Source organism: Hemiscyllium ocellatum, chromosome 32, assembly GCF_020745735.1.
Source record: "Hemiscyllium ocellatum isolate sHemOce1 chromosome 32, sHemOce1.pat.X.cur, whole genome shotgun sequence".
In the NCBI taxonomy this organism is placed as follows: Eukaryota; Metazoa; Chordata; class Chondrichthyes; order Orectolobiformes; family Hemiscylliidae; genus Hemiscyllium; species Hemiscyllium ocellatum.
In genome coordinates, this window is record NC_083432.1 from 10,795,158 (window position 1) to 10,821,694 (window position 26,537).

Genomic DNA, 26,537 nt, shown 5'->3' on the forward strand with positions numbered 1-26,537 from the left:
AATCACTAAGTCTGTGCACTCTGGTTCTTCATCCTTTTATGAGAGAGAACAATTTCTCCCTATTTACTCTATTCAGTACCATCGTGGTTTTGAAAACATCTATCAGATCTCCTCTTAGCCTTCTTCCCTCCAAGGAGAACAATGCCAGCATCTTCAATCTATCATCATAGGTGAAGCTTTTCATTCCTTAAGCCATTCTTGTAAATTGCTTCTGCACTCTCTCCAATGCATTCATGTCGTTCTCATAAGTGATGGACACAACAGTACACAATAATCCAGCTGAGGTCTAACAAGTGTCTTGTGCAAGTTTAACATCATCTCTTTATTTTTGTACTCTATGCTCCTATCATTTAGAAAGCCACACTGCACACATGACTAACTGTAAAGTTCATTGTCTCAATGTTGCTGAAATTGTTTTTCTTCCTGCTGCCAACTATTTTGTTTGCCAAAAGTTATTTGTTCCATGGTTCAGGGATCATATCTGCAATCAGTCTTGATTTTTATACTCATCAACAGAAAATGTAGAAACCAGTGACTACATATCAAGTCTTTATTAACGGTTCAGATTGAACACCTGAGACCAGTCTTGTTTTTATTCCATTCAATCATATAAAAAAGGCGTAGTGAATTTTCAGCTTATCTAACACAACTGGCATCTTGCTTCTTTGGCAGATTTTATAACACAACACGCTCATTTACTGGAAAGCGTCATGCTGAGATTTTAAAATGTGGAGTTTCCTTTCAGAGATGCAATTACTCTCAGTCTTTCAATCCATCATGTTGCATAACAAATAAGAAATTCTATCAGCAGAGAGCAATGCATACCTAGAACTCTGTCCTTACCTGAGTTTTCAGTTCTATACTTTCTCACACAATCTGGTTGAAACAGAAGTACAGCATTTCTGGAATGTCACTGGAAAATAACGATCTGGCTTTTGCTGGAACGCATAATTAAAAACTAGGTGAAGTCCTAATTCCAAGGCGAAATGATTAATTCTTTAAAAAGGAAAATTGATAAAGTGCTATAAGATAGAATATAAATGCTCACAAACAAAAAAATACAAAAATAAATTGGAACGACTTAGAAATAAGAAAGATAAAAGTCAAAGTAATTGTGGTTTCTTTACAGACTGTGTAAGGATGAAGGAAATGACAGATGTGAGACAAATATTTTATCTTTTCTCACTAAATCCATTGTCTCAAATTTTTACTCCCTTCTCCTGCATATACCCCTGCACACAGTTTATATACTTAGTATTTGCACTTATTAAAGTAGCTGTCAGAACCTTTATGTTTCAGAATATGGCAGCTGACTGCCTTCTTCTGACAGTTCGCACTATGAAAGAACTGCTAGAATGGAAGCATAGCATCACATTTGTGAGAGAAATTATCAGAATTGTCTGAGATTACCACTTCTTGAAAAATCCAGTCCATCATGTTTTCAATTATGACACAAACTATTGGATGTTAGTGCTCAGAGGGAATTGGCTGTCTCTGTACTCAAGCCAAGAAAGATATCATGCAGGTAAAGCAAGCAATCTTGAAACTGTGTGTGATATATAGAGTGTAAGGGATATATGGATTAAGTGAGTCTTACTGTAATTGTAGTGGGCCTTGAGGACACCACATCTGGAGTACTTTGATACTTTGGGGTTTCACATTAAAAAAAGGAAATATCTGGCAAGACAGGCATTCAACAAAGATTCATGAGATTAATGTTGTGCTGAAAGTGCATGCATAAATGAAGTTGAATATGCTGATATCTGTTGTTCAGAAGGATAAAATTGAGCCATTGAAGTCTATGAGATTCTGAGTGGACTTCACAAGATAAATGCTGAAATACTGCTTCTCCTAAAGAAGATTTATGAACCTTTGCAATTCACTACAGAGGTTGTGCATGCTCAATTGTCGAGTATATTCAAAACTGAATTCACTAGATGTTTGGAACCAGAGAAAAAAGTCTACGGTGATCAGTGAAGTTGAGGTCCAAGATTAGCCATGATTGCACTGAATGGTACAGCAGGCTTCTGCTTCTATATTTTGATTTTCTTCCATATAAGAAATTGCTAGAAGACTGCCGCATCCAGATTTCTGCCCATTTTTCTAGCAACTCAATGTTTTTATTTCTTCAATCAAATTTCAAAAATCTGCCAGTAACCAAAATGGCCCTAACTAACATATTATCTGCCATTTTAGTGCATTGGCCCTCCTTGTCCATTCTGGAGCTTAGCACAGTCAACCACATCGTTCTCCTCCAACATCAGTTTTTACATGGGAATCACTTTAACAAGGAACACAAAGATGGCATGCAGGCATAAAATGCAATTTGGAGGGCAATAACACGTTGGCGTTTACAACAAGGAGTTTGGAGTACGAGATTAAGAAAGTTCACAATTATACAGGGCTTTGAGGAGACTACCCATGATGTACTGTGAACAGTCTTGATTTCTGTATTGGGAATTTGTAGCTTTTAAGCAAAATGTTCATACTTCTGGTAGCAGTCAAACTTATTGGTTTTAACAAGATAGTCACTTCTGGTGTCTCATTACTCATAAGTGCAACAAAGAGAATCTCCAGACTCATTGTCATAAACTAAATTCATAAAGCATGAAGCATTTCTCTGAAGGACTGACCTCCAAATGAACTTCAAAAGAGATTTTAAAAGGTGTTTTTTTGTTAAAAACATTGATTAATGTTGGCAAGTAATGACTCAAGTTAGCTGTATTCACTTTCTGGTTTTGTTCTATTTTTGTGGCTTTCAGAATTGAGGTTAAGCTTCAGCATCATGCAAAGAATAGAAAAAGAGCATTAATTACTAGTTGAAAATATAAGCCACTGACCATGTGTCATAGATACTAGTTTCATTTTGTTGCTAAACAAATGCATTTCATAGCATCAGCAAGTAGCTGCCTAGGAGATTATCTTAATTAGGAGATTGATTAGGACAAAGTGAGGACAGCAGGTGCTGGAGATCAGAGTCAAAAAGTGTGGCGCTTTTTGCGCCAGGTCAAGCAGCATTCTAGGAGCAGGTGAGTTGATGTTTGGGCATAAGCCCTTTATCAGCAATGTGTGGGTGGGGGGGAAATCAAGAGGGTTGAGAGATAAATGGGAGGGGAGTGGGGCTGCAAGAATGGTAGTTTGGAAGGTGATAGGTAAATGAAGGTAGGGAATGATGATGATAGGTCGGAGCAGAGGGTGGAGTGGGTAGCCGGGAAGAAAGATGGAGAGATATGACAGATCAAGAGGGCAGTGCCAAGTTGGAAAGGTTGGATCTGGGATAAGGTGAGGGGAAGAGAAATCGACATTGATGCCATGCGGTTGCAGGGTCCCAACCTGTGGCCGACCACTTCAACTACCCGACCCACTCTGAGAGGGGAAAGGTCCAACCTTTGGAAAGGAATACAACTTAGTGGATAATTTAATGGAAGAAAGCTTGATCAGACAAACAAATATTTAGCTTGCTCATTACTGGATAAGGTGGAAGGCATTTTGGACAAATGATCAATGACCAATGGTTATACCATTCTATTTGCAATCGATCAACTTGTCTTGCAAGAACTTAGTGTAGAGAATACAACTGTTCATCAAATTCATTAATTTTAAACTGATCTTCAGCTTAACTTACCAAAATGATATGTTCAAAATAATAATATCTTATACATCAAATACATCTTTCACAGTACAGTTCTGCACAGCCAGCAGATTGACAGGGTGGTTTAAAGTAAACAAACTGTGATGTGAGACAAAGCTGCCAATCACAAATGGCAGCAACACTGGTGCTGATGATGCAGAATGACTAAATAAAGAATAAGAAATTTCACAGATTGAATTATGCAAGTAAATGAGAAACCAACCACCAGGCATCAGTTCACAAATAACTGCAAACGTTCTGGGATAAACCAAATTGGTACAGCAAACATAAACTGCATCCAAACAAGATTGAACTGGGGATATTAGCAATTAATTAACAATCAACTTAGTATAATTAAAATGATTCACAGAGAGAAGACAGTCCATAAGATAATAAGACATAGGAGCAGAAATTAGGCTGTTCAACCCATCGAGTGTGCTCCACCATTCAACCATGGTGGATAAGTTTCTCAACCCCATTCTCCTGCTTTCTCCCCATAACTCTTGAACCCCTTGATACTCTAGGACGTCTCTCCCTCAGTCTTAAATATACTCAATGACCTGGCCTCCACAACCTTCTGTGGCAATGAATTCCATAGATTCACCATTTGCTCGCTAAGATATTTCTTCTTATCTCTGATCTAAAAGTCTTACTTTTACTCTATCCTCGGGTGCTAGTCTCTCCTACCAATGGAAACGTCTTTCCAGCATCTACTCTGTCTAGGCCATTCAGTATTGCGTATGTTTCAATTAGAACACCCCCCCCCCCCCCAACTCATCTTTCTTAACTCCATTGATTATAAAAAACCCAGAGTCTTCAAACATTCTTCATATGTCAAGATTTTCATTCCTAGGACCATTCTCGTGAACCTCCTCTGAACACACTCCAGGGCCTGTATATCCCATCTGAGATATGAAGCCCAAAACTGCACATAAAACTCCAAATGTGGTCTGACCAGAGACTTACACAGCCTCAGAAGTACATCTTGCCATTTATGTTCAAGCCCTCTCAAAATAAACACCATAATTGCATTTACCTTACCAACTACTGCATGGTGGCTCAGTGGTTGGCACTGCTGCCTCACAGTGCCGGGGTTGGGCGGGGGGGGGGTTCGCTTCCAGCCTTGGATGACTGCCTGTGTGGAGTTTGCACATTCTCCCTGTGTCTGCGTGGGTTTCCTCCAGGTGCTCTGATTTCCTCCCACAGTCCAAAGATGTGCAGGTTAGGTGAATTGGCCATGCTAAATTGCCCACAGTGTTCGGGGATACGTAGGTCAGATGTATTATTCGGGGTAAATATAGGGTAGGAGAATGAGTCTGGGTGGGTTACTATTTGGAGGGTCGGCGTGACTTGGTGGGCTGAAGGCCTGTTTCCACACTGTAGGATTCTATGATATCTACTCACTCAAACTGCATGTTTACCTTGTGAGAATGCTGGACGAGAACTCCCAAGTCTTTTTGCACTTCAGACATCTGACTTCTGAATTACATAGAACATAGAAAAATACAGCGCAGTACAGGCCCTTTGGTCCTCGATGTTGCGCCAATCCAAGCCCACCTAACCTACATTAGCCCACTATCCTCCATATGTCTATCCAATGCCCGTTTAAATGCCCATAAAGAGGGAGAGTCCACCACTGCTACTGGCAGGGCATTCCATGAACTCATGACTCGCTGAGTAAAGAATCTACCCCTAACATCCGTCCTATACCTACTACCCGTTAATTTAAAGCTATGCCCCCTCGTAATAGCTGACTCCATACGTGGAAAAAGGTTTTCATGGTCAACCCTATCTAAACCTCTAATCATTTTGTACACCTCTACCAAGTCACCTCTAAACCTTCTAAAACAGCCCCAAGTGCCTCAGCCTTTCCTCATACGATCTTCCTACCATACCAGGCAACATCCCGGTAAACCTCCTCTGCACCCGTTCTAGTGCCTCCACATCCTTCCGATAGTATGGTGACCAAAACTGCACGCAATACTCCAGATGCGGCTGCACCAGAGTCTTATACAACTGCAACATGAAATTTCTCCTCATTGCCCTATATTTCCTACCAAAGTGCATGACCTCCCACCTTCATCTGCCATCTTTTTGCCCACTCTCCTAACCTGTCCAAATCCTTCGGCAGTATCTGGACCTCCTCAATGCTACTTGTCCCTCTACCTACCTTTGCATCATCTGCAAATGTAGCCAGAATACCCTCAGTTCCTTCATCTAGATTGTTCATGTATAATGTGAAAAGTTGTGGTCTCAATACTGAGCTTTGAGGAACACCACTTATCACTGGCTGCCATCATGCGAAAGACCCTTTTATCCCCACTCTCTGCTTTCTGACAGATAGCCAATCTTCTATCCATGCTAGCACCTTGCTTCTAACACCATGGACCCTTATCTTACTCAGTACGATCCTATGTGGCACCTTGTCAAAGGTGGCATGGTAGCTCAGTGGTGAGCACTGCTGCCTCACAGCACCAGGGTCCCAGGTTCAATTCCAGCCATGGGCATTATCTGTGTGGAGTTTGCAGTGTCTATGTAAGTTTCCTCCGGGTGCTCCGGTTTCCTCCCATAGTCCAAAGATGTGCAGGTCAGGTGAACTGGCCAAGCTAAATTGCCTGTAGTGTTAGGTGCATTCGTCTGAGGGAAATGGATCTGGATGGGTTACTCTTTGGAGGGTCGGTGTGGACTTGTTGGGCCAAAGGGCCTGTTTCCACACTGTAGGGAATCCAAATAACATCCATTGGTTCTCCTTGGTCTAACATGCTTGTTACTTCCTCAAATAATTCTAGCAGATTTGTCAGGCATGATCTCCCTTGACTTTAGTTGATTTTACGATACACATCCTTTTTGCAGCAGAGAGCGGCGGGAGCTAGGCGGAAATGAAATCGGAGCGCAGAGCTGGTCGGGAAGGTAAGTGATTGTTATTTAAGAACTTACCTCGACGCCAACGGTCTTTTTGCAGCAGAGAGCAGCGGGAGCTGGGCGGAAGTGAAGTCGGAGCGCAGAGCTGGTTGGGAAGGTAAGTGATTGTTATTTGAGTGGAGAAGGAACCAGAGACACTACACGTGTAGTGTCTCCCACCCTCTTTCCTCCTGTAACCTAAAAATAAAGGACTTAGTCGGCTGAACAGGTAAGCCACTTAGTATTCTTGTTTTGGAGACTAACTGTAGAGTTATGGCAGCGCAGGCAGTGGAATGTTCCTCCTGCAGGATGTTTGAGGTAGGGGTGACCATCGATGCTCCTGCCAACTTCATCTGCAGGAAGTGCAACCAGCTCCAGCTCCTCACAGACCGCGTTAGGGAACTGGAGCTGGAGTTGGATGAACTGAAAATTATTCGGGAGGCTGAGAGGGTGATAGATAGGAGCTACCGGGACATAGTTAAGCCAGAGAACACAGGTAGCTGGGTAACAGTTAGAGGTGGGAAGGGAAGGAAGCAGGCAGTGCAGGGATCCCCTGTGGTCGTTCCCCTCAACAATAAGTATACCGCTTTGGATATTGTTGGGGGGGACGGTCTAGCAGGGGTAAGCTGCAGTGACCGGGTCTCTGGCACGAAGTCCGGCTCTGAGGCTCAGAAGGGAACGGGGGAGAGGAGGAGAGCGCTAGTTATAGGAGACTCTATAGTTAAAGGGACAGACGGGTGATTCTGTGGACATGGGCGAGACTCTTGGTTGGTTTGTTGCCTCCCGGGTGCCAGGGTCCGAGACATCTCGGACCGTGTCTTCAGAATCCTTAAGGGGGAGGGTGTGCAGCCAGAAGTCGTGCTGCACATTGGCACCAATGACATAGGTAGGAAGAGGGGTGGGGAGGTCATTCAGGAGCTCATGGAGTTAGGCTGGAAGCTAAAAGCTAGGACGGACAGAGTCGTCATCTCTGGGTTGTTGCCAGTGCCACATGACAGTGAGACAAGGAATAGGGAGAGAGTGCAGTTGAACATGTGGCTGCAAGGATGGTGCAGGAGAGAGGGCTTCAGGTATTTGGACAATCAGACTGCATTCTGGGGAAGGTGGGACCTTTACAAGCACGACGGGTTGCACCTGAACCAGAAGGGCATCAATATCCTGGGAGATAAGAATGCTAGCAAACCTCGGGGGGTTTTAAACTAATTTGGCAGGGGGATGGGATCTGGACTTGTAGTCCAGCAAGTAGGTTAGCTGTTTGTCAGGATGTCCAAGAATGTAGGGAGGCTGTGGAGAAGGTAGCACTGACAGGGAATACTTGCGGACACAGACATGGGTTCAAGTGTGTGTACTTCAACGCAAGGAGTATCAGAAATAAGGTGGGTGAACTTAAGGCGTGGATTGGTACTTGGGACTACGATGTTGTGGCCATCACGGAAACATGAATAGAAGAGGGACAGGAATGGTTGTTGGAGGTTCCTGGTTACAGATGTTTCAGTAAGATTAGGGAGGGTGGTAAAAAAGGAGGGGGTGTGGTGTTGCTAATTAAAAATGGTATAATGGCTGCAGAAAGGCAGTTCGAGAGAGATTTGCCTTTGGAGGTAGTATGGGCTGAAGTCAGAAATAGGAAAGGAGCAGTCACCTTGTTGGGTGTTTACTATAGGCCCCCCAATAGCAGCAGAGATGTGGAGAAACAGATTGGGAAACAGATTTTGGAAAGGTGCGGATGTCACAGGGTAGTAGTCATGGGTGATTTCAACTTCCCAAATATTGATTGGAAGCTCTTTAGATCAAGTAGATTGGACGGGGCTTGTTTGTGCAGTGTGTCCAGGAAGCTTTTCTAACTCAGTTTGTAGATTGTCCGACCAGAGGGGAGGCCATATTGGATTTGGTACTTGGTAACGAACTGGGTCAAGTGATGGGCTGGTTAGTGGGTGAGCATTTTGATGATGGTGACCACAATTCTGTGACTTTCACCTTGGTTATGGAGAGAGATAGGTGCGTGCAACAGGGTAGGTTTTACAATTGGGTGGGGGGGAAGGGTAAATACGATGCTGTAAGATAGGATCTGAGAAGCATAAGTTGGGAGCATAGGCTGTCAGGGAAGGATGTCGTTGAAATGTGGAACTTTTTCAAGGAACAGATACGACGTGTCCTTGATGTGTATGTACCTGTCAGGCAGGAAAGAGATTGTCATGTGGGGGAACCTTGGTTTACGAGGGAGGTTGAATGTCTAGTAAAGAGGAAGAAGGAGGCTTACGTAAGGTTGAGGAAACAAGGTTCAGACAGAGCGTTGGAGGGATACAGGATAGCGAGGAGGGAGCTGAAGAAAGGGATTAGGAGAGCTAAGAGAGGGCATGAAAAATCTTTGGCGGGTAGGATCAAGGATAACCCCGAGGCCTTTTATGCATATGTGAGAAACATGAGAATGACGAGAACGAGGGTAGGTCTGACCAAGGACAGTAGTGGGAGACTGTGTATCAAGTTGGAAGAGATAGGAGGGGTCTTGAATGAGTACTTTTCTTCAGTATTTACAAATGAGAGGGACCGTATTGTTGAAGAGGAGAGTATGAAACGGACTGGTAAGCTAGAAGAGATACCTTTTAGGAAGGAAGATGTGTTGGGCATTTTGAAAAACTTGAGGATAGACAAGTCCCCCGGGCTAACCGGATATATCCTAGGATTATGTGGGAAGCAAGAGAGGAAATTGCAGAGCCGTTGGCAATGATCTTTTCGTCCTTACTGTCAACGGGGGTGGTACCAGGGGACTGGAGAGTGGCAAATGTTATGCCCCTGTTCAAAAGAGGGAATAGGGATAACCCCGGGAATTACAGGCCAGTTAGTCTTACTTCGGTGGTAGCAAAGTAATGGAAAGGGTACTGAGGGATAGGATTTATGAGTATCTGGAAAGACACTGCTTGATTAGGGACAGCCAGCACAGATTTGAGAGGGGTAGGTCCTGCCTTACAAGTCTTATTGAATTCTTTGAGGAGGTGACCAAGCATGTGGATGAGGGTAGAGCAGTGGATGTAGCGTACATGAATTTTAGTAAGGCATTTGATAAGGTTCCCCATGGTAGGCTTATGCGGAAAGTCAGGAGGCTTGGGATAGTGGGAAATTTGGCCAGTTGGATAGAGAACTGGCTAACCGGTCGAAGTCAGAGAGTGGTGGTAGATGGTAAATATTCAGCCTGGAGCCAGTTACAAGTGGAGTTCCGCAGGGATCAGTTCTGGGTCCTCTGCTGTTTGTAATTTTTATTAATGACTTGGAAGAGGGAGTCGAAGGGTGGGTCAGTAAATTTGCAGACGATACGAAGATTGGTGGAGTTGTGGATAGTGAGGAGGGCTGTATCAGCTACAAAGGGACTGAGATACGATGCAGAACTGGGCTGAGGAGTGGCAGATGGTGTTCAACCCTGTCAAGTGTGAGATTGTCCATTTTGGAAGGACAAATAAGAATGCGGAATACAGGGTTAACGGTAGGGTTCTTAGTAAGGTGGAGGAGCAGAAGAATCTGGGGGTCTATGTTCATAGCTCTTTGAAAGTTGCCACTCAAGTGGATAGAGCTTATAAGAAGGCCTATGTTGTATTAGCGTTCATTAGCAGAGGGATTGAATTCAAGAGTCGTGAGGTGATGTTGCAGCTGTACAGGACCTTGTGTGAAGCCACATTTGGAGTACTGTGTGCAGTTCTGGTCGCCACACTTTAGGAAAGATGTGGAAGCTTTGAAGAGGGTGCAGAGATTTACCAGGATGTTGCCTGGAATGGAGAATAGGTCGTATGAGGATAGGTTGAGAGTGCAAGGCCTTTTCTCATTGGAACGGCGAAGGAAGAGGGGTGACTTGATAGTGGTTTATAAGATGATCAGGGGAATAGATAGAGTAGACAGTCATAGACTTTTTCCCCAGGTACAACAGACTGTTACAAGGGGACATAAATTTAAGATGAAGGGTGGAAGGTATAGGGGGGATGTCAGGGGTAGGTTCTTTACCCAGAGAGTGGTGGGGGCATGGAATGCGCTGCCTGTGGGAGTGGCAGAGTCAGAATCATTGGTGACCTTTAAGCGGCAATTGGATAGATACATGGATAGATGCTTAAGCTAGGACAAATGCTCGGCACAACATTGTGGGCCGAAGGCCTGTTCTGTGCTGTATTGTTCTATGTTCTACATCCAAGTATGCAGAAATTTCATCCTTCACAATGGATTCCAGGATCTTACCCACAATTGAGCTTAGGCTAATCAGTTTATAATTTTGTCTTTTGCTTTACTCCCTTTTTAAACAGGGGCCTCACGTTAGCAATTTTCTAGTCCTCTGGGACCCTCCCTGACTCAAGCGATTCCTGAAAGATCACAACTAATGCTTCCACTATCATTTCAGCTATCTCCCCTAGAATTCTGGGGGAGAGTCATAGAGTCAGAGAGATGTACAGCACGGAGACAGCCCCTTCGGTCCAACTCGTCCATGTCGACCAGATATCCTAACCTAATCTCGTCCCATTTACCAGAACTTGGCCCATATCCCTCTAAACCCTTCCTATTCATACCCAACCGGATGCCTTTTAAATTCTGGAATTGTACCAGCCTCCATCACTTCCTCTGGCAGCTCATTCCATACACGCACCACCCTCTGTGTGAAAACGTTGCCCCTTAAGTCCCTTTTATATCTTTCTCCTCTCAACCTAAACCTATGCCCTCTAGTTCAAGACTTCCCCACCCCAGGGAAAAGACCTTGTTTATTCATCCTCTCCATGGTCCTCATGATTTTATAAATCTCTATAAGGTCACCCTCAGCTTCTGATGCTCCAGGGAAAACAGCTCTAGCCTATTCAGCCTTTCCCGATAGCCCAAACTCTCCAACCCTGGCACCATCCTTGTTGATCTTTTCTGAACCCTTTCAAGTTTCACAACATCTTTCTGATATGAAGGAGACCAAAATTGCACGCAACATGACCTTCCAACTCCCATACTCAAAGCTCTGACCAATAAAAGAAGGCATACCAATTGCCTTCTTCACTATCCTATGTACCTGTGACTCCACTTGCAAGGAACTATGAACCTGCACTCCAAGGTCTCTTTGTTTGGCAACACTCCCCAGGGCATTACCATTACCTGTATAAGGCCTGCTCTGATTTGTTTTTCCAAAATGCAGCACCTCACATTTATCTAAATTAAACTCCATCTGCGACTCCTCAGCCCACTGGTTGATCTGATCAAGATCCTTTTTATTCTGAGGTGACCTTATCAGCTGCCCACTATACCTCCAATTACGGCGTAATTTGCAAACTTACTAACTATACCTCCTATGTTCACATCCAAATCATTTATATAAATTATGAAAAGCAGTGGACCCAGCATCAAGACTTGTGGCACACCACTGGTCACAGGCCTCCAGACTGAAGAGCAACCCTCCACCACTTCCCGACTCAGGCGACAGACTGTGTGGAGTTTGCACGTTCTCCCCGTGTTTGCGTGGGTTTCCTCCGGGTGCTCCGGTTTCCTCCCACAGTCCAAAGATGTGCGGGGCAGGTGAATTGGCCAGGCTAAATTGCCCGTAGTGTTAGGTAAGGGGTAAATGTAGGGGTATGGGTGGGTTGCGCTTCGGCGGGTCAGTGTGGACTTGTTGGGCCGAAGGGCCTGTTTCCACACTAAGTAATCTGATCTACCCTCTGTTTTCTACCCTTGAGCCAATTCTGTATCCAAATAGCTAGTTCTCACTACATTCCATGAGATCTCACCTTGCTAACCAGTCTCCCTTGTCAAATGCCTTACTGAGGTCCATATAGATCACGTCTACTGCTCTGCCCTCATCAATCATCTTTGTTACTTCTTCAAAAGACTCAATCAAGTTTGTGAGACATGATTTCCCATGCACATAGCCATGCTGATTATCCCTAATCAGTCCTTGCCGTTCCAAATACATATAAATCCTGGCCCTCAGGATTCCCTCCAACAACTTGCCCATCACCGATGTCAGGCTCACCGGTCTATTGTTCCCTGGCTTTTCCTTGTCATAAAGTCATAGAGATGTACAGCCTTTCTTAAACAGTGGCAACATGTTAGCCAACCTTTCAGCATCTCACCTGTGACCATCGATGATACAAATATCTCGCAAGGGGTCCAGCAATCGCTTCTCTGGGTTCCCACAGAGTTCTAGAGTACACCTCATCAGGTCCTGGGGATTTATCCACTTTTATACGCTTCAAGACATTCCATACCTCCTCCTCTGTAACATGGGCATTTTTCAAGATGTCACCATCGATTTCCCCACATTCTACATCTTTCATATTCTTCTCCACAGTAAAACATTGATGCAAAATACTTGTTTGGTATCTCCCCCATCTCCACACATAAGCTGCCTTGCTGATCTCTGAGAGGCCCTATTCTCTCCCTAGTTACCTTTTTGTCCTTAACATATTTTTTAAATCCCTTTGGATTTTCCTTAACCCTATTTGCAAATGCTATCTCATGCCACCATTTTGCCCTCCAGATTTCCCTCTTAAGTATACTTCTACTGCCTTTATATGCTTCTAAGGATTCACTCGATCTCTCCTGTGTATCACTGACATATGCTTCCTTCCTTTTCTTAACCAAAACCTCAATTTCTTTAGTCATCCAACAGTCCCTAAACCAGCAACCTCTCCTTTCATCCAAACAGGAGTATACTGTTTCTGGATTCTTGCTATCTAATTTTTGAAGGCTTCCCATTTTCCAGCTGTTCCTTTACCTGCCCCCATCAGCTTTTGAAACTTCTTGCCTAACACCGTCAAAATTAGCCTTCCTCCAATTTACAACTTCAACTTTTACACCTGGTCTATCTTTTTCCATCACTATTCTAAAACCAGCGAAATAATGGTCACTGGCCCCAAAGTGCACACCCATTGACACCTCAGTGACCTGCTCCTGCCTTGTTTCTAAAGGGTCAGGTTTTGCCCATTCTCTAGTAGGTACATCGACATACTGAATCAGAAATTTTCTTTTACACATTTAACAAATTCCTCTCCATCTAAACCCTTAACATCCTAAACCCATCTGTCCAGTTGATTTTTTTTAGATTAGACTCCCTAGATTAGATTCCCTATAGTGTGGCAACAGGCCTTTCGGCCAACAAGATTTATCCATCTTCAGGCCAATCAGTTTTTCTCGCACTTTCTCCTTGGCGATGGTAATCATCACTCTCACTCTCTTGAATTTTGGGATATTACGCAAAGTAATTATTCATTATTTGATAATACAAGTTGTCCACTTTTGCCTCTCTTTTGCCCTGTATGTATCTGAAGAAATTCTTACAGTCGCCCTTTATATTACTGGCTAGCTTACCCTCATACTTAATCTCTTCCCTCCTTATTTCTTTTTAGTTGCCCTATGTTGGCAGCTGTAATTTTCCCCATCCTCTGGTTTCTCACTGCCCTTTGCCACATTATATGCTTCTCTTTCGCTTTTATGCTATCCCTGAGGACTTCCCTAGTCAGTCATGGTTGCCTCATCCACCCTGTACCATGCTTCTTTTTCCTCAGGATGAATCTCTGCTGTGTCTCCTGAGTTACTCCCAGAAACCCCTGCTATTGCTGCTCCACGGTCTTTCCTGCTAGGCTCCTCTCCCAGGCAATTCTGCCCAGCTCCTCCCTCATGCCTCTGTAGTTGCCTTTATTCAGCTGTAATACCATTACCTCTGATTCTATCTTCTCCCTTTCAAATTGCAGAGTAAATTCAAACATATTATGGTCATTGCCTCCTAAGGGTTCCTCACCTTAAGCTCCCTTACCAAGTCTGGCTCACTGCACAACACTAAATCCAGTATTGTGGGTTCCACCACAAGCTGCTCCAATTTGTAAACGTTCTACAAATTCCTTATCTTGCTACCAACTGATTTTCCCAGCCCACTTGCAGAATGCAATCCTCCATGATCACTGTAACTTTGCCTTTCCTATACATCTTTTCTATTTCCTGGTGTATCTTACACCCCAGCTCCTGACTACTATTTGGAGCCTGTAGTCCCCAACAATGTTGTTTTTAACCTTTGCGGTTCCTCAATTCTAACCACACAGACTCAACACAATCTGACTCTAATTTGTTTCTTACTATTGTCTTAATGTAATTCCTAAGTAAGAAGGCCACCGACCCCCCCATCTGCCAACGTGTCTAACGTTTCGATAGGATGTATATCCTTGAATATTCAAATCCAAATCCTAATCCCCTTGCAGCCATGTCTCCATGATGCCCACCACAAGATGCCTGCTAATTTTGATCTGCCCAAAAGTGTTTTTACCTTGTTCCTTATACTGTATTCAGATATAATACCTTCAGTCCTGTATTAATCATCCCTCTTCTCATTGTCATTTGTTTGTCCAGTGTGCTTGAAGTTTGTTAGCTAAATCTTTCCATACACTCTGTCCTATCTATGTCAGTGCTGGAGATTTTAATAACCTCTTCTGAGTTCTGCACTCTTACCTCCTTCTTTAGTTCGGGTTTTCTAATTTCCCCTATAACTGAGCCCTCCCCACTCCGATTTAGTTTAAAGCACCTGTCTACAGTCCTAGTTTTGCAATTTGTAGTTTGTGAACTGGTAGAATAGTAGAACAAATTAGAAATTGTAAAGTAAAACTATGCAAATACAGGAAATCGGAAGCACAACCTGAAAATGCTGGAAATATAAATAATCACCTAAATAACAGTCGGAGACATTGAGGAGACAAAGTAACAGTGAATAGGTGAGGAAATGAGAATCCGTGGGAAAAGTGAAAATGTGGAAAGAATGGAAGATCTGGGTAGTAAAGAATTAAAACTGACTTTAAAATGTGGATACAATTAAAATGTAAAGTCTCTAAAGATAAGGTTCAAGCAAGAGGATTATAAGGTAACTTGGAGAAAGGTACATATACATAAAGTCTATAGCATAGTTTCTGAGACACTCCACTTTGCGGGGAAACTATGGTCTTGGGATTTCAGAAGCATGCTGCAGCTCTAGGAGGTGGAAATAAATTCCACAAGAATAGTGAGGAAAGTGGGCACCTAATATGTACAAGATCATTTGTGAGCTAAGGAACTCAATTTCTTATTCTACATGGACAACCTAAAACAAATTAAGCCTCGAGTTAAGAAGCTACTATTAGGCAGGATTAACTAAAGTAATGAGCTACAGATTTTTCAGCAGGGTGAGGATGATGACAGCACCCTCTGTAATAAGATAATGTAAAAGATGTATGAATATTGAATAATAGACGATGTAAATTAAGAATGGCAAAATTGATCAGGAAAATTGCTTACAAAAATCTGGAGTTCACTTTTCCAGGGACAAGTACAAACATTAGCAAGAGTGAAAATGATAGCAAATGCAATTAAAAGTACAACAAATCTGGAAATGAGAGAAGAGGACTGAACTGTCATGAAAGAAGATAGCTGTATACTGAAGTGACTCTTGGTGCTAATCACATTCTGTGAAAGTAGACTAAAGTAGTGGGCGGCACGGTGGCACAGTGGGCAGCACGGTGGCATAGTGGGCGGCACGGTGGCACAGTGGTTAGCACTGCTGCCTCACAGCGCCTGAGACCCGGGTTCAATTCCCAACTCAGGTGACTGACTGTGTGGAGTTTGCACGTTCTCCCCATGTCTGCGTGGGTTTCCTCCGGGTGCTCCGGTTTCCTCCCACAGTCCAAAGATGTGCGGGTCAGGGGAATTGGCCATGCTAAATTGCCCGTAGTGTTAGGTAAGGGGTAAATGTAGGGGCATGGGTGGGTTGCGCTTCGGCGGGTCGGTGTGGACTTGTTGGACTGAAGGGCCTGTTTCCACACTGTAAGTAATCTAATCTAATCTAAAAAAAAAATTGACTGTTAACGCACTATTACTTACGACCAGGCTGAACATGAGATTTGGAGGTCAGCAATCTCGCACATTTCCAATTAGTTCAAAAGTTATTCATTTCTCACAGTTCTTAATTTCTGCATATACTGTAAGCACGACCTAAGTTGAAATCAGCAAAATTCTCGATAGGCACAAACCAACGTGTAAACAACATTTTTCCAATGATCTTAGTTAGATTAGGCATATTGACTTGATAGATATAATCTGACACTTGCATCAGAGAACACCCACCTCCTGCAAATATTACATGCAAATTCATCTTGAATTTAGATTGTAGCTGTAGGCATTCATATTTGCTAATAATAATAATAATAATAAAAGGAAACCAATAATCCAATTCAGTTATGCCATGTATCACGACTGTATTATATCTAAAACAAACAAATTGTAGAAGAATATCAAGAATACATTTCAATGCATTGAAATCATAGAATTAGCTCTTTACCCAAATGCATATTTGACTGGGGGTTAGAAAAACAGTTAAAACAAGCTCATCAATGCCACAACTGAAGTGGAACCTGACATAGATGATTTGATTTTACGTTGTCAAATGATTCAAATGCTCTAAGCACTAGAAAATCAACTCAACACATTTTAAAAAAAAGATTGTCTAGATACCAATGCAGTAAAAGCTGAACTATAATGTTGCAAGATGTGAGACGGCTTTACCACAGTCAGAATGTGACATTTCCACATGTGTCATCACATTACAATTTGCTTACACTATAGATGCAACGTGATAATCTGTGTGGGTAGGGTTTTTCAGGTTTTTAAATACTACCCAATTGATAAAGAAATGAGCAGCGTTTCCACATTTGTTTGCCCAGGTTTCTCATAAAAGAAACATTGGTTACAATTTCTTACCTGGGATCACAAAGAAACTTGGTCTTCTCTCCATCTTCTCTCCATATCAGCCATTCTCGAAAAGATGGATGAACAAACATCCGTGTCATATCCCGACGTTTTATCAGAAACATGGAAAGATTGTCCATCCGCTGTTGGAAATCCTCCCATTCAAGGTTACCGTCAATATTTCCCGCATTGATTGCCTGATAAAGCTGCTCATCTGTCATAGGATGCAAGGATGCCACAGCCACATTCAACAGTGGTAGCACCCGCTCAAATGAGGATTGTGTAGGGAATTTCATGTTGCACTGCAAGAGGTAGACCTCAGCGAGGGAAACAGGTACTACTTTATAACTTGAACTCTTAAGCACCAAATAACCTTTTTCAATTAAGTCAAAAGTTAGTTTTAGGTAGAGATATGACCCTTGGCTCAAAGCTTTGAGATGAGTACTGAGTTTGCCAAAGGTTGTATTGTCCATTTTACCATTAAGGGAGATGTTATTCTGGATTTCAGGGCTACTGTGGATTCGGTGAAGGATATAGGCCTGCAAGTCCTGGTCTATTGCTTCGTTCACATCCAGTTTGTCCAGATATATCTTGTGAAATGGAAGAAGTTTAGCCACCTCCTGTGAAAAACATTATTTTTAGGGTAAAAACGGTCTGATGATAATGTTACCACAGCAACAGTCAAAGCTTAAAAAATTATTATTACAATACTTAAACTGTTTGGATCTGACAATGTATAAAAGGTACATAAGAGCTCACTAACAGTTCTTTTCTGTCTACAAGTCCACAAATATAAAGGAGAAGATTCTAATTTAGATGCAAGTCCAAAGCAAAACTCAAACATTTTGGGTAAATTCGAGTGTGCAAGCTATTAGCAACACATGTTACACTGCAGTAGATAAAATACAAAATGTTCAATTTGTCATTTTATGATCCACTATTGGAATAATATTGCTAACTATTATAAAGCAAATCATCTTCTGCAGCCCATATGACATTTTATGTGCCAAACTGTCGAATGTTACAGTCTACTTAAGAAGCTATACCTTGTCAACATGCAAACAGCCGGGTGTGGTGACATACAGTTATTGTGAAATCACTCCCATCAATCTGTTTGACAGGATGTCTAGACACAGCAATCAGGATGCAGTCAGGTTTTCCAAGGAGAAATTGCTGCCAGTAATTTATTATTTAGGAATTTTATTAGGAAGACAGTGATGGAATGGTAATGCTACTGGATTAATAATCCAGATTCCAAGACTAATGATCTGGAGAAATGAGTTCAAATCCCTCTATTGCAACTGGGAAATTTAATTTCAATTAATTACCAAATCTGAATAAAAATATAGTATCAGTAATGGTGGAAACTATATTACCAGATTATTGAAAAAATCCATTTGGTTCACCAGGTATCCTTGAAAGAAGGAAACCAGATGCCCTATTGCAGTCTGACTGACATGTGACTACTGACCCACACAAGATGGCTAACTCTTAACTGCTCTCTGAAATGGTCTAGTTTGACTTATCAAGGGCAATGAGGGATGGGCAACAAATATTATCATGCCGTGAATGAAAATGCAATGGGTTTTAAAAAGTATTATCTTCCCCTTGATTTTCATTTCTATCATATTACCTAAATATATGTCATCACACTCTAGTTCCTCTTTGTCACATTTCTCTGAACCTTTCTAATATATGTCAACCTAATGCAATATTCTGAAAATCATCTGATTAACTTGAATTTTTTTTTCTCCCTGTTCCTCCCTTCCCTTTCATCATTTGAAGGGGGTCGACTTTTCTGTTTTACAGTTCTATAAGCAGGCACCAGCGCTCTACTTATTTTAGCCAATTATTTTATCTTCAGGTGAGATACTGTTAATTGAAGGTCAAAAGGCCATTCAAACACAGAGCATCACAAAGGGGTCTGGTTACTATCTTCACCACATGACAACACTTCCAGTGGGAAAATGGTTGATTTTATCCTCTCTATCCTGGTCTCTGCAACAAATTGTAATGTTCAAACAGAAGCCCTGATAAGTATGTTTGAAGATTCTGAAGGCATCAAGAGGTATGGGGATAAAGTCAGAATACGGCACTGAGATAAAGGATTACCCACGGTGATAGGGGCAAGCTCGAAGGGTTGAATGGCCTACTGGCATGCATTTCTATGATAGGTTTTGACAGTGGACTAGCACTCCATTCTGTGAAATTATCCTTTGAAGAAGTCAAACTGTCCCCACATTTAATATACATTCTTAACACTAAATAACGGCACACATATACACAATTGGCCTAAGGCAAACTTCAGGATGAAGCAGATGCTTTAGTGTTGGGAAAACAATTTGACAGTCCAGGGGAGGGTGATGCCTTTTATACCATGCAGGTGTCACATCTGGATAATTCTAACATCCCAAAGCTACTTAAAGGACTTTTGCCATTTCTATGCTTTTGTCAACACAATGTGCTCCAAGGCCAGAGCATTGTCAGTATGAAGTTATAGCGTGTCCCAACAATAAAGAACTTTTATTAGATTTGTAAACATACATACACAGTATAAATTTATTCCATACCCAGATTGTACAGTTTAGATTAGAGTAGATTACTTACTTACAGTGTGGAAACAGGCCCTTCGGCCCAACAAGTCCACACTGAAGCACCCAAGCGCAACCCATCCAGACCTATTACCCTACATTTACCCCTGCCCCAACACTATGGGCAATTTAGCATGGCCAATTCACCTAACCTGCACATTTTTTGACTGTGGGAGGAAACTGGAGCACCCAGAGGAAACCCACACAGACACGGGGAGAATGACTGTGTGGAGTTTGCACAGTTGCCTGAGGTGGGAATTGAACCCGGGTCTCTGGCGCTGTGACGCAGCAGTGCTAATCACTGTGCCACCGTGCCGCCCACAAACAGTTAACTGGGGGTCAGTTAGATCAATTGGCTGAATGGTTGACTTGCAAAGCATAGTGATACCAATAGTTTGGGTTCAATTCCCACACTGGCTGATCATAATCTCTCCCGTTATCTGGGGCATGATGATCCTCATGATAAACCACCAACAGTTGTTTCTCTAATGAGAGAGCAGCCCCATGGTTTGGTAAGACTATGACAACGTTATCACTTACAGGTAACTAGAATTGAAATAGTCATCTCAGTCCAAACTCAATATTCACCCTTAGCACCTCAAGAAATCCAAACCTACCTTGACAACCTTTAATGATCATTCATAAGTTTTGTCTCCTTCTGTCACATAACCATACCTGAAGTGTTGTTCGAACTGTCACTATTAACTTCAGCCATGATGGAAATTTTCCAATCATTTTAGTGAGGAAGGACACAATTGTGTCCCCATAATCTGGTTTGTGGAACTCTGCTTCATTCAGGCCATCAATTAAGAGGATATAGTCTTCATCTGCAATTTTTCGCTCTGGAAGGAAATTAAAATATATAACTATCAAAATAACAATGGGTTTTCATGTACAAAATTGTTACAAAACTCAAAACACATTTTAGTTAAAAAGCATACATTAAAGTTAGCTTTGATTTAATACAGGAAATGTATCAAAATGGTGGAACATCAAATTATATGCAACTGCCAGGCAGATGAAGAACAGACTGGGAATGAGACAGATCACTGAATGATCAGGCCACACGTTTCATCTTGAGGCTTAAATCTGGCTGTAATGCTGATTCCTCGATTATTTGTTGACTGAAAGACAAACATGAGTAGACTACTTGACAGTGGAGTTCTGGGCTGTAACAGCTGACACAGATTGGGTATGTCCAAGAAATTCAGTATCAATATGATATTCCATGGGGATTAGTGTGTGCTGTTTATGTAATTAGCACAAGTTCAAAATCTGTCTATAATACAATGTAAAGCGCTGTATTACATCCTACCACATGGTATTGCTTGAAAATACAAAAATACTTAAAGTACTTTATTACTCTGGAAAAGCGTTACTTCGAGAGAATAAATAAAACATGAAAATTACATAACATTCGTAGTGAAGATTCCTGATGTAGTACCATTTAGTGAGTCAACAGGCCTCCATCACACAATGGATTCACCAAACATCTTATTTTAACAAAAGGAAATTGATTTCCATTTAAATATCTGTTCAGTGAGGAACACATTTCCTGGCAGAAAAACAGCCTGTAATGCTTCATTGTTGAAATTCCATTTCAGCTTTGGGAATATAGAGTGCTCAAGTACACTGTATAGAGATCTGGCTGAAACGTTAGCAACTGCCCTGGTGTTTTATAACCCTTGCTCCCACCCTTCTTGGTTTGATATTCATTTCATCTTCTTTAACCAGTGAACACAATGTAATTGCATTACCATTTGGCAGAAGTCTTCAAGACCGGAAAAAAATCTCAGACATTTCAGGGTATATAATCTGCCACGGAACAGTACCATTTTCATGCAGCATAACTGTGGACCATACAAAATCTAGGAGACAAACTTCCTATTTTTTTTAAAAGGAGGACTTTGAGGGAGATAGCTACTTCACTGACCATCAATATAATTTACAGATCATAGATACAACTTTTGAGGAATACCACATATGCTTTATCAGTTTTTCTATTAGGAACAAAGCAAAGGATCTCAGGTATACCGGAGATCACAGTTGTTATAATTTCTCAACTACTGGAATGCAACTTTCTGACAGGGTTCCTTTAAATAATAAGCAACAGATATCTTGTTTTAAGAGAAGTGAAGATAACTATTAGTTCTGTGTTAAAAATCACACAACATCTGGTGAAGGAGCAGCGCTCCAAAAGCTAGTGTTTCCAAATATACCTGTTGGGACTATAATCTGGTGTTGTGATTTTTAATTTTGTCCACCCCAGTCCAACACCAGCACCTCCAAATCATGACTGTAGCTGTCTGATCGTTTTCAAAGACAAAGAGGAAATCTTAATATGTTTCAGTACTTATTGTTTGAGTAAAATAATAAATTGACTAAAATCAGGGATTTCTGTCATCAAGCTTAGGCATCTAAGAGTCATAGAGTCCTATAGCACAGAGACAAGCCTTTTGGCCCAAATTGGCCCATGCCAACCAAAATGTCCATCCACACTAACCCCATTTCCCGGCACTTGCCTCATATCCATCTAATCCTTTCCTATCCATGGATTTGTCTAACAACCTTTTAAATATTGTTAATGTATCCAACTCAAACACTTCCACTGGCAGCTCATTCCATATGTGTACTACCCTCTGCGTAAAAAAGTTGCCTCTTAGGTTCCCCTCTAAACTTAAACTGATGCCCTCTAGTCTTTGATTCCCCAACCCTGGGAAAATGACTGAGCACATACACATGGGCCATGTCTCTCATGATCTTATACACCTCTAAAGGTTCCCTTTCAGTCTTCTACACTCTGAAGAAAAAAAGTCCTAGCTTGTCCAACCCCTTCCTATAACTCAAACTCTTGAGTTCAGGCAACATCCTTGCAAATTTCTTCTGCATTCTTTCAGTTTAATAACATCCTTCCTACAGCAAGGTGACCAAAATTGAACACAATACTTCAAGTGTGGCCTCACCAACGCCCTGTAAAACTGCAACATAACTTCCCAACTTCTACACTCAATGCGCTGACTGATGAAGGCCCTTGTGCCAAAAGCCTGTCTACCTGTGACTCCACTAAGAAAAAGTGAATGTTGACAAATGCATTGTCATTGGAGGTTATGACCATGTTTGCACAAGTTTTAATTATATTTAATGGTAGGAATTGGTCAAAGTGATTTAATTATTTTCAAAGAAAAGGTGTGTAAAAATGACAGAATTTAAATGGAAATAAGGCCATGGAAATCATCCAAATTTTGTTTTTAAATGGATGAATTACATGATCAAGAGAACGTTACTAGAAAGGGAGATAGCGTTCGTCATTTCTGCAGCTGAAATGGAACATCGATTAGATGTAGGCTAAAGGTGTACTAATCCCACTGATAAGCTTAAACACAAACTTAGAACATTCTCCCAGACTAGAAAAGTGGTTTAATCATTCTTGTATCAGTCACCTGAAAATTATTTGAGTATATTACAGGCTATCAAATCATGAAGAGGTATAAACTGAACTGCATCTACTAAACTGAGACAGGCACCATATGTCTCGATTTAGTCCAGTACAAGCAGAATAATGAAACTTGCAATCCAGCAAGTCTGGATTCAGAGTTGGGTCCTGGAAAAACGACTGTACATATCAGTGTAATCAGCCTACCTGGAATTATTCTACAGAATTGTATGTTATTCTGTTTACACTTATTTTTCTTCTTAGGGTTTCTGTCTGGACTACATATTTGTTATGCTACCGTAAGCTTGCTCACAGTCACCCAGAAATCACAGGAAAATTGAAAAATGCTGTCTAATGTTCACTTGCCTTTGCAGGGAGGGATCAGGTGAAATAGCATCCAACACAAACAATGCTGAGATGAAAGATTTTCAAATGAATCTCAATCCCATCACTGTAAAGTGCCCCAAAGTAAAGTGTCCAGACAATATGTCACAACTAATTCCTAGAGCTTAATTTCTATGTAACAAGATTTGACCTACCTTTGCGCAGGTTGTCAAGTGGTTCAAGAACTCCTCTTCTAAATGATGCCATGGGGTCTTGAACACAAGAGCGCAAGCTGAGCATACTCTGTAAATGTGGTTCTCGAAGGAGCTGCTCCCTATACGCAACCAATTGGGGTGATCGACAGAGCAGAGCTGCAACATTATGTACAAACTCTGGGACTAAGCAGGTGTAGGCATTGTCTGCTTGGCAATAATGATAAGCTACCACCTGGAAAGAAAAGTTGAATGAGTAGATTCATCTTTATCTAAATCTATAAAATGCCCTTTAGAGTCAATAAAATTAACAGCAAATGCCAAGAATTTAATCTGGTGGAATTTTATTATTGGGAAATTCAAATTTTAACAAAATGTGGCAGAACAAATTACAGCTCTTTATTGAATTTGACAGCATTAGGCCTGAACTTTTAAAAGCATTTACAACAAAACATTGTCAATTTAGAAATTTTTAATTTTCCTCCAAAATAGTGCTTTGATTTTCTTCAGATATCAGTTTTCTGCATTATCAAAGTTGAACCACATATTGATAAATGTTTAAAAAAGTTTCTGATTAGCTAAATAATGTTAAGGCTTTCAACTTTTGACAAAATTATGATGCAATTTTGGCTTGATTTTACCCATTTGAAATATTACAACTCATCAGGCATCATGCTGATGGTCCTGGCATCAGTGATGATTTAAGTGCAAATGAAATGTTAAACAAAAGTGGGAAAGTTGTACTGAAGATAACACATATTGGGACATGAAACAATACTATTCAAAGACAGTTCATTATATATCTTTTAACAGATGTCGGGGGAAAAAAAAAGTCCCACACCTGGATTCAACCTGAGATCCAACAGGGAAAAGATCAGTGTGACTTACTTCTCAGTGGAGGTACGTGTGATTAATACAAACATCAAGTATCTTTCTAGCTTTGCCAAACCTTTGTGTGTGAGGGAGAGAGAAAGGAAGAAAAGAGAGAGAAAAAGAGGAGGAAGGGAGGACAGGGAGTACAGAAAGTGAGTGCAATCATGACAGAAGTCACAGGAACAGAGAAAGGGGGTGGAGGATACTAAGATGAATCAGACAGATTAAGGAGTTCAAAAGATACGAACAGACCCGGTATCATTGGAACAGAAGGTCTATGCGATCACCTGCATCACATCAAAAAGACAGAAAAAAGCAATATCTCTCATTTATCCAAATTAAACTCCATCTGCCACTCCTCAGTCCATTGACCCAATTGATCCAAATTCTATTTTAATCTTAGATAACATGTGAGAGAGGTACATTACTTGAGAAGATTCTGAGAAATACGATACACATTCATTTGGAAAAACAGGGCTTGATTAGGAATAGTCAGCCTGGTTTTATAAGTGGGAGATGATGCCTCACAAATTTGTTAGAGTTCTTTGATGAAGTGACCAAGAAGGTTCATGAGGGCAGTACGGTGGACATAGTCTATATGGATTTCAGTAAGGCCTTTGATAAAGATTCCATGCAACTTAACCTTCCACATGGTGGGCTGCTGTGGAAGGTTAGATTGCAAGGAATCCAGGACAAGCTGGCAAACTGGATACACAATTGGTTTGATGGGAGAAAATGGAGCGTAATAGTGGAAGGATTTTGTTGGACTGGAGGCTAGTGACTAACGGAGTACCTTAGGAGTCGGTGCTGGCCCCACTACGGTTTGTTATCTATGTCAATGATTTGAAAGAGAATGTACAAGGCATGATTATTAAGTTTGCTGATGACACTAAAATAGGATGTATCAAGGACAGTGAAGAAGATGATCAGAAATTGCAGCAGGATATTGATCAGCTGGGGCAATGGGCCGAGAAATGGCAAACGAAGTTTAATATAGATAAATGTGATGTCTGGTATTTTGTAAAGTCATGTTAAGGTAGGAGTTTCATGGTGAATGGTAGGGCCTAAAGAAGTATAGTGGAACAGAGAGACCCTGGAATTCAGGTGTACGGTTCTCTGAAGTTGGAGTCACAGGTAGACAGGGGAGCGAAGAAGGCTTTTGACACACTGGCCTTCATCAGTCATGGCATTGAGTATAGGAGTTGGGAAATTATGTTGCAGTTGTATTGGATATTGGCGAGACCACACTTGAAGTATTGTGTTCAGTTTTGGTTAGCTTGGAAGCATATTATTAAACTGGAAAAACTACAGAAAAAATTTACAAGAATGTTGCCAGGACTCAACGGTTTGTGTTATAGAGAGAGGTTGAACAAGCTAGGACTTTTTCTTTAGAGTGTAGGAGACTGAGGGGGATGTTATTAGCAGTGCATAAAATCATGAGAGGCTTGGATAAGGTGAATGCATTCAGTCTTTTTTCCCAGGGTTGGGAAATCAAGGATTAGATGGCATCCGTTAGAGAGGAAAGAACAAAAGGCAACCTGAAGGGTAACTTTTTTTACACAGAGGGTGGTACACATATGGAATAAGCTGCCAGTGGAAGTGGTTGAAGCGGGTGCATTAACAACATTTAAAAGGCATTTGGACAACACCATGGATTGGAACAGATAAGAAAGATATGAGGCAAATGCAGGGAAATGGGGTTAGCGTGGATGGACATTTAGGTCAGCATGCACCAGTTTGGGCCAAAGAACCTGTCTCTATCCTGTAGGACTCTGTGCCTATAACCTTCTTCAATGTCCACTATATCACTAATTTGGTGTCACCTACAAACATACTAACCATGCTTCCTATATTCTCATCCAAAT

General features: G+C 41.5%; 1 protein-coding gene across 5 annotated transcripts in view; it reads right to left on the reverse strand.

Annotated features, from left to right (window-relative positions):
- The window catches only part of LOC132830691 (protein TANC2), a 996,151-nt gene that overhangs the window by 165,804 nt on the left and 803,810 nt on the right, over window positions 1–26,537 (reverse strand). For all 5 annotated transcript variants that reach the window (XM_060848498.1, XM_060848499.1, XM_060848500.1 and 2 more), the window contains 3 exons: window positions 23,803–24,034; window positions 20,506–20,672; window positions 17,252–17,859 (listed from right to left, as the gene is read on the reverse strand). In XM_060848498.1, the coding sequence (XP_060704481.1) occupies window positions 17,252–17,859; window positions 20,506–20,672; window positions 23,803–24,034 (1,007 nt within the window). The remainder of the gene's footprint in view (window positions 1–17,251; window positions 17,860–20,505; window positions 20,673–23,802; window positions 24,035–26,537) is intronic.